Source organism: Cryptomeria japonica, chromosome 6 (assembly GCF_030272615.1).
Source record: "Cryptomeria japonica chromosome 6, Sugi_1.0, whole genome shotgun sequence".
Lineage (NCBI taxonomy): Eukaryota > Viridiplantae > Streptophyta > Pinopsida > Cupressales > Cupressaceae > Cryptomeria > Cryptomeria japonica.
Genome location: NC_081410.1, coordinates 277,265,050 through 277,278,219, shown reverse-complemented (window position 1 = coordinate 277,278,219; position 13,170 = coordinate 277,265,050). Strand labels below are relative to the sequence as shown.

The 13,170-nt window shown below is 33.9% G+C and overlaps 1 protein-coding gene across 1 annotated transcript in view; it reads right to left on the bottom strand.

Moving 5' to 3' along the window:
* Positions 1-8,467: 8,467 nt before the first annotated feature.
* Positions 8,468-13,170, bottom strand: part of LOC131062626 (uncharacterized) — an 81,839-nt gene continuing 77,136 nt past the window's right edge. The window contains exons 5-6 of the mRNA XM_057996332.2: positions 9,245-9,355; positions 8,468-9,122 (exon numbers count right to left, since the gene is read on the bottom strand). Of these exons, the coding sequence (XP_057852315.2) occupies positions 8,752-9,122; positions 9,245-9,355 (482 nt within the window). The 3' untranslated portion in view covers positions 8,468-8,751. The remainder of the gene's footprint in view (positions 9,123-9,244; positions 9,356-13,170) is intronic.

Here is a 13,170-nt window from a genome sequence, read left to right as displayed (position 1 = left end):
GCAAATTGGGACTGCACCTGGATGCTCAAACATCATGCAAAACCAGGAGTTGCTTGCTCATATAGGAAGTTGCTTACAAGCCCCTCCAAACCAAGAAAACACCTCTGATGGGCCAGACTCTGTTGGGCCACATCCTACTAGGCTTGGATATGTGACACCTCCTCCATTTAATACCTATATGGATAATTGATCTAGTCTGCAATCAATTATATTTTGTGAGCACTCTAAAGAGCAGATTTTGAGTTTAGATATAACTATGATATGATTATAAAATGACATACTGCCATATTTTGTAATGTTTTCATAACTTCGTTGTTGTTTTTCAGATGTCTCATATGATTATAACAATGAATTGATGATGTTATAAATCTCATATGATTTTTTTCTGTCTTCAACTAAGTGTGTTGCTTGTAGTCACACACACACACACACACACACACACACACACACACAGATATATATATATATATATATATATATATATATATATATATATATATATATATATATATATATATATATATATATATATATATATATATATATATATATATATATATATATATATATATATATATATATATATATATATATATATATATATATATATATACGATTTTTGTCTAATGTTAACTAACTGTGTTGTTTCATTGTTTTTCTAAAATCTCATATGATTGTATCAATGAATTGATGTTGTTGTTGTAAATCTTATTTGATTATTTTCTAATGTCAACTAAATGTGTTGCTTGCAACCATATGATTTTTATCTAATGATTATATCAATGAATCTCATATGATTTTTTTCTAATGTCAACTAAGTGCGTTGCTCACTATCAAAAGAGGCCACATAAGTGTTGGAATTTAACAAGATATGACATAACAAGAACATAAGAATATAAGAACAACAACAAAACAAGATATGCATAAAAGTGTTGAAATTGCTCCCTATCAAAATGGCCACATTAGTGGCATTTGATTATTCAGATACCACTGATATGCCCTCTTTTGATAGTGAGAAATTTCAACACTTATAATTGTTGAAATTGCATGCATTATATATAAACAATCCACAAAGACAAGATTGAAACATAAAAAATAAAAGAAGACAACAATTCACAAATTGCAGTGTGTACTAGGTCTACTAGGTCATTGCATTGAAATGATAAAAGGAACTGTCCTATTTGCAAAAGGCAACAGACAAAGAATTATTTTCTAGTGCCTTACAAGATATTTTGTTAGCAGTCAATTTTTGGTTGTTGGAAGTATCTAACAAAATGTCTAGTACGGCACTATTAAATAATTATTTGTCTGTTTTTTTTATACAAATGGGACAGTTCCTTTTGGTCTTCTGTGTGTGTGTGTGTGTGTGTGAGAGAGAGAGAGAGAGAAGATAACAAGAACAAAACAATATATGCATGTAAGTGTTGAAATTGAAGGCGTTATAAATATACAATCCAGAAAGAGAAGATTCAAACATAGACATATCACAAATTGCAATGTCTACTAGGTCATTGCCAAAGTAAAGTCATAAAGACTTTACCTGGAGGAAGGCTTGTTGTCTTCTATAGAGCTCATTATCGCGTCTCTAGATGCCTACCAAAACAATCACAACAAAATGCAATACAAATTAAAGTGTGTTAAGAAACACATTTAGGAAAAAATGCATAATCATCAGAGATATCTACACAAATTAATAAAAAATGTAAGCGTATAAGGCATAATCTCCCACAGAATTAAAGTGTGTTAATAAACATATTTGACCGTCTTCAACATTTCACAACATGCATACAATCCTTACACACATTCATACATACATATTCAAATGCATAAGTACATACATATACATATCCATCTACATACATATGCACATATACATAGAATTGCACATTTGCACATATACATACATATGCATATGCATATATATAACATACATACAAAATGCATATAAATAATTACATAAGGAATGTGCAGAGGGAATTTGTAGAGCTCAGGAATATGCAGTGAATTGGATTGGAATGAAAGTGACATGAGAAATTTTGTCTTATAAAATAATTCGAATGTAGAATATGAATGCATTCATTTGTGGTATTTGATTTTTTGTGGAAAACAATTGGTCATCTCATATTTAATATGCAATCCTTCAATGCAAGCAGGTCTATTTTCTATGTTGCCTTCAATGAAGCAAAGAAACTGGGGTCAAGTTCACACTATAATATAGGGTCATTATAAACAAAGAAAAATCATTGAAATGAAACCCTTAATGTCATTGAGAGAAATGATGAAAAAACGAATGAATTTCTACAGGTACCAATGAGTACAAATCCATCATTGAAAACCTTTGAACAAAATAAAATGCTATCGTGTGTGTGTGTGTATGGACAATAACCATATAGCCACATTAAATTGTAAGAGAGCATTGAAATGAAACCGTAAACCGCATACAAAGAAATCATCAATATACAATAACCATATAGGCACATAACTTGAAACTTAACATCACGAGGACAGAAAATAAAAGCACGAGATGCAAGAGTGAAAGATGTAACTGTGATGTGATTAAAAACTGGATATTGTTGATATTCTATTAGATGCAGATTCATAATATGTATGCCATATGAAATTTATTGGAAGTAATAAATAGAAAAGACTAAAGTTCTCTGAAAACAGTATAATATGTATGCCTGATAATATTATTATGTTGTCTAAAATCAGTATAATATGTATGCTTGATAATAATATAAAGTTGTATCAAATTAGTATAATGTGTATGCTTGATAATATTATTTACAGTGAGTATATACTCACTGTAAGTAATATTATCAGTCATAAATAAAATTGAAATAAAAATATTAGCAAACTGTAACTAATTTCCCAAAAAATTTAGGGCAACATAGTTGGCAATAATCCATGTCAAGTGAGCCCATAACATGTACGTGGGAAGGTAATAACTGCGTACCCATAAAATGAAATGATAAATAATGAAGCAAAGAAACTGGAGTCAAGTTCACACTATAATATAGGGTCATTATAAATAGAGAAAAATCATTGAAATGAAACCCTCAATATCATTGAGAGAACTGATGAAAAAACAAATGAATTTTTGTAGGTACCAATGAGTACAAATCCATCATTGCAAACCTTTGAACAAAATAAAATATTATCGTGTGGGTCTACACACACAGGTGTATAGCCACATTAAACTGTAAGAGAGCATTGAAATGAAATCGTAAACCGCATACAAAGAAATTATCAATATACAAAGCATAATGCAACTACGAAGGACCATAAACCATCATTCGACATCCAATATGCCTGTTAATATTATTTACAATGACTATATTGAATGGAAAACTTGGAATGAAATACAATTTTGAGATATTGAAAGAAATATATAAAAGAAATGTTGGTTTACCGAAAACGGTATAATTTAAATTGAAAGATTTATAATATCAAACATTGATTGTAGAGGGAATTTAGTTATTTTGTGTGTACCAACCTGAATGAGCGTCCTTCAATAAATAATTTAGTATTTTTGTTGTTGATTACAGCAAGTATATACTCACAATAAATAATATTATCAGGCATACAATATATTGAAATAAAAAATATTAACAACTTGCTAAGTTTTGTGGCTATATGGTTATTGGCCATATACATATACATATATATTCTATTAGACAATAACCATATAGCCACAGAACTTGAAACATCCATCATTGAACATCTTTGAACAAAGTAAAATGCTATTGTGTGTGTTTATATATAAACACACACAAACACGTGTGTGTGTGTGTGTGTGTGTGTGTGTGTGTGTACATGTATATATACCTATACATATAAATATATGGACAATAACCATATAAGCACAGAACTTGAAACTTAATATCACGAGGACACAAAATAAAAGCACGAGATGCAGAGTGAAAGACGTAAATGTGATGTGATTAAAAACTAGATATTGTTGATATTCTATTAGTGCAGATTCATTTCTCATATGATTAACTACTGAATGATGTTGTATTTGTCATATGAAATTTATTGGAAGTAATAAATAGAAAAAATTAAAGTTCTCTGAAAACAGTATAATATGTATGCCCAATAATATTATTTACAGTGATATACTCATTGTAACTAATATTATCAGGGATCGGGAGAACAAGGTTTTTTTTGCAGAGAAAACAATGAAAATGCCCCCAAAAAATCTTCATTCCCAATGTTTTTAGGGCAATGTAGTTGGCAGTAATTCGTGCCAAGTGGGCCCATAAAGTGTATGCGGGAAGGTTGTTATAACCATATAGCCAGTATATACTCACTGTAAATAATACTATCAAGCATACATATTAATGAAATGGTAAATAATGAAGGGGTTTCGAATAATTATGAACAATAATCATCTTTTTTTGCATTCACTGTAATCATTTTGGCATTATAAACAGAGAGACGTCATTTAACAATGCACCCATAAAATGAAATGATAAATAATGAAGGGGTTTTGAATAATTATGAACAATAATCAAATTTTTTTTCATTCTCTGTAATGATTTTGGCATTATAAACAGAGAGACACCATTTAACAGTGCACCCATAAAATGAAATGATTAATAATGAAGGGGTTTTGAACAATTATGAACAATATCAAATTTTTTTGCATTCACTGTAATGATTTTGGCATTATAAACAGAGAGACATCATTTAACAGCGCACCCATAAAATGAAATGATAAATAATGAAGGGGTTTCGAATAATTATGAACAATAGTCAAAAAAAATTCGCATTCACTGTAATGATTTTGGCATTATAAACAGAGAGACGTCATTTAACAGTGCACCCATAAAATGAAATGATTAATAATGAAGGGGTTTCGAACAATTATGAACAATAATCAACTTTTTTTGCATTCAGTATAATGATTTTGGCATTATAAACAAAGAGACGCCATTTAATAGCGCACCCATAAAATGAAATACTAAATAATTAAGGGGTTTTGAAGAAAATGAAGAGATAATCAATTGTTTTGCCATTCTCTTTGAGGATTTCGGTATTATAAACAGAGAAACGCCATTTAACAGCGCACCCATAAAATGAAATGAAAAATAATGAAGGGGTTTCGAAGAAAACAAAGAGATAATCAATTTTTTTGCCATTCTCTGTGAGGATTTCAGCATTATTAAACTGTAACAAAGCATTGAAATTAAACCCTAAACCGCATACAAAGAAATCATCAATAGACAAAGCATAATGCAACTATGAAGGAGCAAAACCATCATTGGACATCCAATATGCAAGGAGGAAGAGCGCAACCATTACCTAGGAGCCAAGAAGAGCCGACGAAATGGTTGCAGAGGAGGCCAAAAAATGGTTGCAAAGAAATGGAGGAGAAACGACGACAAACGTAGAAAATGCCCCAAAAAATCTTCATTTCCCTAAGTTTTTAGGGCAACGTAGATAGCGGTAGTTTGTGCCACGTGGGCCCATAAAGTGTACGCGAAAAGGCGGTTATGGGTGGTCATCAATTTTTTCGACCACCCATTTTAAACTTTATAATATTAAATATATTTTTAATAATATGCCTAACATAAAATATTTAGGTTAATTTAATTTTATAAAAAGGTGAAAAACATATTAGTTTTTAAGTATTTTATAAATGGATATTGGCATTTTCATGTGCGGTTATTGGCGCAAAAGTGGTCAAGTATCGGGCGACACTTTGAAATGACCACTTTTGACCTTTCGACGCATAACGACCTGTAGAAATCGGATCGTTACTACCCAGAAGTCAGATCAATAGGTTTAAGTAGTTAAGTCGCATATGAAGACAACCAAAAAAAAAATTCAAAATCCGATGTATCGTTCAAGATTTGTGGGTGCGCGAAGTTAGCTATGACAACTATTGGTGCTCTTCCCCTATAGTTGTTGTTGTTCACTAATGATTAACATCGGAAGGTTGGGTTATAATTTAGGTTTCAAGGTACTATAGTTTGTCGTTAATCACTCATGACTAACATGTTGGCGAAGGCAATACTAGAATTGCTTTTCTAGTTTAGTTCAAGGGCAATAATCTTGAAGATATCTATATCAATGAAAGCAAAGTCCCATAAACTTACAAAATTCTTTGCAGAATTGAGAAGGTAACTGTGACACATCTTAAACAATGAAAAATGTGTTAATTAAAATAATAAAATAAATAAAATACTTAAAACATTTGATACAAAAAAGAGACCACAATAAATAAACTCCTCCAAAACATTTCTCCTCGCTAAATAGTTGATAATTATATAAAAAAAGTCTGGATTCAAATGTGTTAAAAGATTGTTGCATCAATGTTTTGGATCACACTCCATGATCTATCATCAGGATGTAAGAGAACAACAGCAGCAGAAAACCCATGCCCTCCTTATTCCTCAATCATAGTGCTTACCCCTTCCTCTCTTTGGGACAAAAATGCCTAACTCTCTTGTTTTGGATAAAGCGGTGCAGTTTATAGCTAGTAGTTTGCAGAGGTGCACCACTATTTCTCCTGCATTTGCTCTCTTACATTCTGATGATGGATCAGAAAGCATGATCTGAAACATCAATGCAAAAATCTTTTACACAATTGAATCTAGAAATTTTATATACAATCAATATTAATTGAGGAAATCTACTAAGTTTAGTTGATAATTGCTAAATATATAAATCATATATGTTTTTTTTAATAGGGAAAAGATTATTGAATGAATAATAAACATGTTCAAAATATCCCAACATAACCGCAAAAAATGCATTTTCAAAAGAGCGAGAGCGTGCGCAGACAATGAGCGGCTAGGGCTTCGAGAGAAGTTGTAGGCGATGGATCCCGATGGGGACGAGGATTGTGCAGGCTTCTTTGAGGCTTTTCTGGTCTCCTTCCTTCCCTTTCTCGGCTCAAGTTTTGTTGTCTTTGACATGAGCTTTATTAGGTTTCTTCCCGCAGGCAGAGTTTTTGATCAAAGGTGCGAAGGTAGGGTTTTGTCTGAAGTAGCGGAGGATTCCGATGAAGGGGATGATGACGGTGAGGCGGTTGTCCCTATTTGGGGGGATTGTGTTGATTCTTCCTTTGGCCTTGTTGTTCTCCTGTCACGGGGTTGCCTTTGTCAGTATGTGTGGTCCTCGGTTTGTCATGGGAGCGGCTGCCATTTCGTTGCAGGAAACATGGTGCGTGGGAGCAAGCGAAGATGCGATGCTAAGGTTTCGACAAAGGCAACGGAGGATTTTGATGATGGGGTCGATGTTGGTGTGGCGGATGGCCCTGTTTGAGGGGCTAGAACTGCTTCTCCCTTTGGCCTATTCCTGCCTTGGGGCTGCATCTATTGGAGAGTCTCTTTGGACCCTGTTACGGTAGGCTTTTTGTCCTGGATTCTAGACTTGATGCTTCTATGGAGACCTGTTTTTGGTGTCTGTTATGTTATGCTTTTTGGAAGACTTTTATATTTCTCTGTGTGTCTCCTTTTTGTGGCTCCCAAAGCTAATGCTATGTTTTTGGAGGGTGTAGTCCTTTATTGTCCTTATCATGTCTTCACCCTTTTTTTCATTTTAGTGTCTCTAAGGGGATGGTTGAGTGTTTTTATCCCCCTGGTGTTGTGTGATGTGCCTTCCTTGTGGGATGTTATGGTTGTATCTATCTTTGTTGGCCCTTTTGTTGGTTTTTCCCTTATTGCCTCCTTGGTTTTGGCCTTTATGCTTCTATCTCAGCATCCTTGGTTTTCTTTGGTTTCTCTTATAGAGGTGGCCCTATCTTCTTTCAAGGTGGAGATAGTCGATGCTAGAGATGGCCTTTCTCCTATTAAGGTGGAGTTGGGTGTTGCGGTTGATGCTGGGAGGTGTTGTTGGAAGGCTGATGATGTCAGATTACTTGGCTGTTTAGAAACTGAAACTAGTCTTTTTATTGTTTTCCTTCATTTATCTCCTATTGAGGTGGAGATCTTGGAGGGTATGATATACTCAGTTTTAATCATTCTCAAGATCAAGGTTATGGGAGCCTTACCAAAACCCATTGTTAAGGTTGAGGGTGCCTGGAAAACCCCTATGGTTATGTTTGACAGAGCTTCTTGGTGTATGGCTTCGGCCTCTTTCTTTTTTCAGTTGGTTCTTCAATGATTATTCTATGTTGTTAGGTTGAGGTTGGGTTGCTGGTTGTCTATGTTGTATCTTATGGCAACGTTCTTCTTTGGGTTCCGGATCCATGCAAAATCCAAGGATGTCAAGGCCCTTCAAAACTTATTGTAAGAGGTTTCGGGTCCCCACAAAACCTCTTTGATCCTTAATCAAAAACATAAGCACAAAAAAAACAAATAATACCAATTAAATGGGTAAATTACTAAATACTTCTCAAGTATGATAAAAAGTGGTCTGAATGTACTTCCTATCTATAGTGAAAGAGCGACAATAAAATTGGAACATGTTAAAACACATATCAAAAGCCGAATTAGAGCAATGCAATAACTAATCATTTACTACATAGTTAAAGCTTTTAAGTAGATTTTGGTAACTGAGATCTTAGCATATGAATGAATCTTGTAGTGGTCAATGTTCAAGTTTCATGTGTTACAACTCAATAACAAATGTCAACTTATACCGAGAACCACAAACTCACGAGAGAAAACCATTGCTGTTGTGTGAATTAGCATGTCAATAACAAGTTAAAATTACACAGGCTATGGGCAGTTTGATGAAGGTTAACACATAAGGATGCACTTGCTGGATGCATACTATTCCAGGCTAGTTGAGTAGTACTTACTCTTCACTTGTTGCATCATCATTAAAATCTGGAAGCATAGGCACAAAAGTACAACATAGAGATTCACGGTCCTTAAGAAGTAAGGATGTTCCATCTGGGTTCCATTTCAAGTCCGAAACAAGAAACTGGGGCAAAGGAACATTTACACAACAGGCACCAGAGGGTGTCCACATGTATAAATGTGAGCTTCCTGTACAAATGGCCACACGGGGATATATAGGATCCCAGGCAGCTTCACGAATAGGGTCTTTGTGTACTAGTAGTGCAGCAAGCTCAAGGCGACAAATATCCCATATCCAAAGTGCTGTTGGCATATTGTCATTGCGAGTAAGCAAATATTGGCTATCTTTACTCCAAGACAGTAAGCCTGTTCAAATAAAATACAATTACTAAACATTTTGGACCCAAAATTGAAGTATCAATTTTGAAATCGTCATAAAATATAAAATTCAGATTTTTCAATCTCGGGAAAAATCATATGGTAATTACCAATTCCTTGTTTGGGATTTGGTTTATCCAGTGGAGGCTTTTGTGAAGGTATATTCACAGGGAATTCCACAACCTTGTAACGGACTCTAGAATGACCTTCAGCTGCATTCTCTGATTAACAGACAAAATTACAAACCAGTAAGTCTTCAATATGGAGTTCTTTAAGTGATTTCCACTGATATCTTTATTACACTAGATATCAAGTGCAAACAAGATGCCAAGAAACTATACTACTTTCAGAATATTCTTTGACAGTAGAGAGAATGTAAGTATTCAACATAAAGGTAGCAAACAAAATATATGCATGCATACACTGTTTATATCAGTTTATTCAAATGTTAATAAATGCCGAGTCTGTTTATGATGCAGCCTATTATATTTTTAGATCCAATTAAATGCATATAGAAATGCTCGTTTCAAGTAAAATACAGGATTGCTTATTATATCCACATGAAGATGTTTTCTTTTCAATTTGTTTTCACTTCTCCTAGCAAACTGCATCAAGAAATCATAAATTGCATCTAAAAATAGTGGGAAAAAAAAAAAAAATTGTTCAGACATTTTGGGGGATTGAGCCCATAGAAAAGTTCACCTCTTATGCATATTCACAATAAAGTTGTATTTGTAACAAAGGAACAACACCTCTATGTGTAGAATTTGTTTTCAAATTAAGTAACAAGGCTTGACGGTTTAAAACCATTTAGGAAGAAACAGACAAGAATATGTTTCGAAGTTAGAAAATGATATGCATCCTTTCTTGTCTACTATGTGTCAGATTTGCTCATGGAAAACTCCACCAAGGGAAAAACGACTTAAAACATTTTTACAGTAACCTAGTTGTTCGTAAAAGCCTCGAAGGAAACGATGTACATTCAAAATGCAATGAGTTTATATTCATCAAGTATGTGTAAACAACAAATGCAATAAATTAGAGCAAATACAAAAAGGATAGGAGGATGACAACTCACTTTTCAAAAAGTATAAGAATGAGGTGACACCTCACGCCTCAGGGTAACTCCTAAGGAAGAAGATGACAACTCAGGAGGGCATAGGAGTTTGGAGGACATTTGCAGCCTCTTGTCAATCACTAGCAACAAGGTTGCAAAATTGTATTAGTGACAAAATATTTGTGTCAAATCTATTAGAATAATTAATTCTTTTAGTCAATTACCTTCTTTTGTGGTCCTATTAATGATCATTTAGTTAGTCGTTATTCAACTATTGCTTCTTTTATAAGAACGCATAGTTTGCTTTTTAGTTTGAAGCTTTTCAGCTTTATTTGACTTTTTAATTTTCTAGTTTTCACTTAAACGACTTATTCTTAATTTAGAACATCGTCTTGTAATCTCTATATGTACGGTTGTATATCATTGAATAAATGACTCCAGTTATTTGAGCAATAATTTTTCATGGTATCAGAGCGGGTTGATGGGCTTCTTTAGGATTTGGCAAATATTTTAAATTTGAGCCTCCTACCTGGTTTTTTTTTCAGAATTTTTTTTAATATTTTTTTTATTAAAATAATTGTAGAAATTTTCGAAGGGTTTTTTGAAAGTTTTTTTTTTCAGAAAAATCGAATTGGCTTTTTTCTGAAAACTTCGTGGCCAAGAATTAACTTTTCTTGCAGGTCTGGTTCAAATTCATGCTAGGGTTCGCATTTTTTTTGGCAAGGCATTCTTGGTTTCGGATTTTTCGAAATTTTTTGTGAAGTGGTTTTCAGCGTCGGGTCCGCCTTTGTTTTTGTGTGGCAGCTTCTATTTGGTCGTCGTTTGCAGAAGGGTTTGTTCTGAACCTCCCGTGCATATTTTCCTGGGCTTTTTGTTCCAAAATAGCAAGAATTTTGTGTCCTGCGCAACATGAGGGTTTTTCGTCATTGCTCTTGTAGGAACCCTACGTGCGCCTTTTCCAGCTTGTTTTGGCGCGATTTTCGCGTTTTTCGTGGCTGATTTTTCGCAATTTCCGGTGGTTTCGTGGCTATTTTTGTTCGCGATTTTTTCTACAACGGATTTTCAACGCCTACGTCTTTTCCGCGACCTGTTTTCCTTGTCCTAGCGACGGCGACGGGAATTTTTGCGATTCTTTTTCGCACGCGATAATCCTTCTGTGATTTTTTTATCTGGGTTTCTTTATTTCGCGCCTTCCACGATTTTTTTCCAGCAATATTCGCGATTTTCCTACGATGTGTTTCTATGTTGCGTTTTTCGTGGGTTAAATACTGCACGATTTGCGCAATTTTTTGGGTGGATTTGGTATTTTCTGCGACGCCTCTGTGTCGGGTTTTCTACGCTCAGCATTTTATTCAGCGAGTTTTTTAGCCTTTCTGGGTTTTGCAAAAGAGGTTTTTCCGGCGGCTAGGATTTTCCCCTTTTTTTTACGGTTTTTTATTTTTTTAAATCGCAAAAATTCCCGTGCCGTCGCAAAAATTCCTAGCGATGGCGACGGGAATTTTTGCGATTCTTTTTCGCACGCTATAATCCTTCTGTGATTTTTTTATCTGGGTTTCTTTATTTCGCGCCTTCCACGATTTTTTTCCAGCAATATTCGCGATTTTCCTACGATGTGTTTCTATGTTGCGTTTTTCGTGGGTTAAATACTGCACGATTTGCGAGATTTTTTGGGTGGATTTGGTATTTTCTGCGACGCCTGTGTCGGGTTTTCTACGCTCAGCATTTTATTCAGTGAGTTTTTTGGCCTTCTGGGTTTTGCAACAGAGGTTTTTCCGGCGGCTAGGGTTTTCCCTTTTTTTTAACAGTTTTTTATTCTAAAAAATCGTCCTTTTTTACTGTTTTTTAAATTAAAAAAAAGAGACATTATTTTGTGCAGAATATTTTTTTCAGAAAAATTCCGTTTTATCTGCAGAAATTTTGCTTGGGATTTGAGACGGTTTTTTATTTTTAAAAATCGTTATTTTTTATTGTTTTTTTAATTAAAAAGAAAGACATTATTTTGTGCAGAATATTTTTTTCAAAAAAATTCTGTTTTATCTGCAGAATTTTTTCTAGGGATTTGAGCCAGTTCAGCTGTTTTTTTACTGATTTTTTAAAGAAAAAATCAATATTTTTTCTGCAAATTATTTTATTTTTCTGATTTTTTCAAAAAAATTACAAAGTTCAAATTTGCAAGAAATTTTAATTTCTGAATTTTTCAGCAAACCTCAAAATTCGCACATTGGGGTTTGTGCCTTGAATTCCACTCGAAGGTTTCAGATTTTTGTGCAGCTACTTCTATTCTGATTTTTAATTAAATTCTTCTGTCTCATGCCTTCACTAGGTTGACCTTGTTCAACCTCGATTTTCGTGATGGCATCTTTGACCAACATCATGTTGGAACACAGTCAGAAATTCAACAACTGCAACAACACCTGGAAACAGTGCTTGATGACGATATTTGAATATCGTTGCCTTAATCATATTGATTTAGGTCAGACTTTGTTCTACAGGGCCCAGGGTTTTCACGATTTTTTCTTAAAAAATTGTTTGCAGGGTTTATAATTTTTTCCTTAAAAATTCTCATTTGTAATCCACAAAGATTGCGTGACGCTTTTAGGGTTTTCACAATTTTTTCCTCAAAAATTGTTAGTAGGGTTTATAATTTTCCCTTAAAAATTATCTCATCTATAATCCGTGATGTCCGCGTAAGATTTTGGTTAGGTTTTACCATTTTTTCCACAAAAACAATGATTTGTAACCTCAAATTTTTTGATTTTTCGATTTTCTCCTCAAAATCATGAATTCTTTTTTGGAGAGTTCCTATTTCAAGGTTTGACGTTTTTTTTCCACAAAAATCACGCTTTTGTCAAGTTTGGGTTGCCCCTGGAGTTGTCGGGGCGAACATCTGCAACCATGGTATCTTGCAATTTGTTTTGGAGTTGCTGGAGCTATCAATGCTCAGTGTTCTTCTGCAAAAGGGTTTGCTGATTTTTCCTC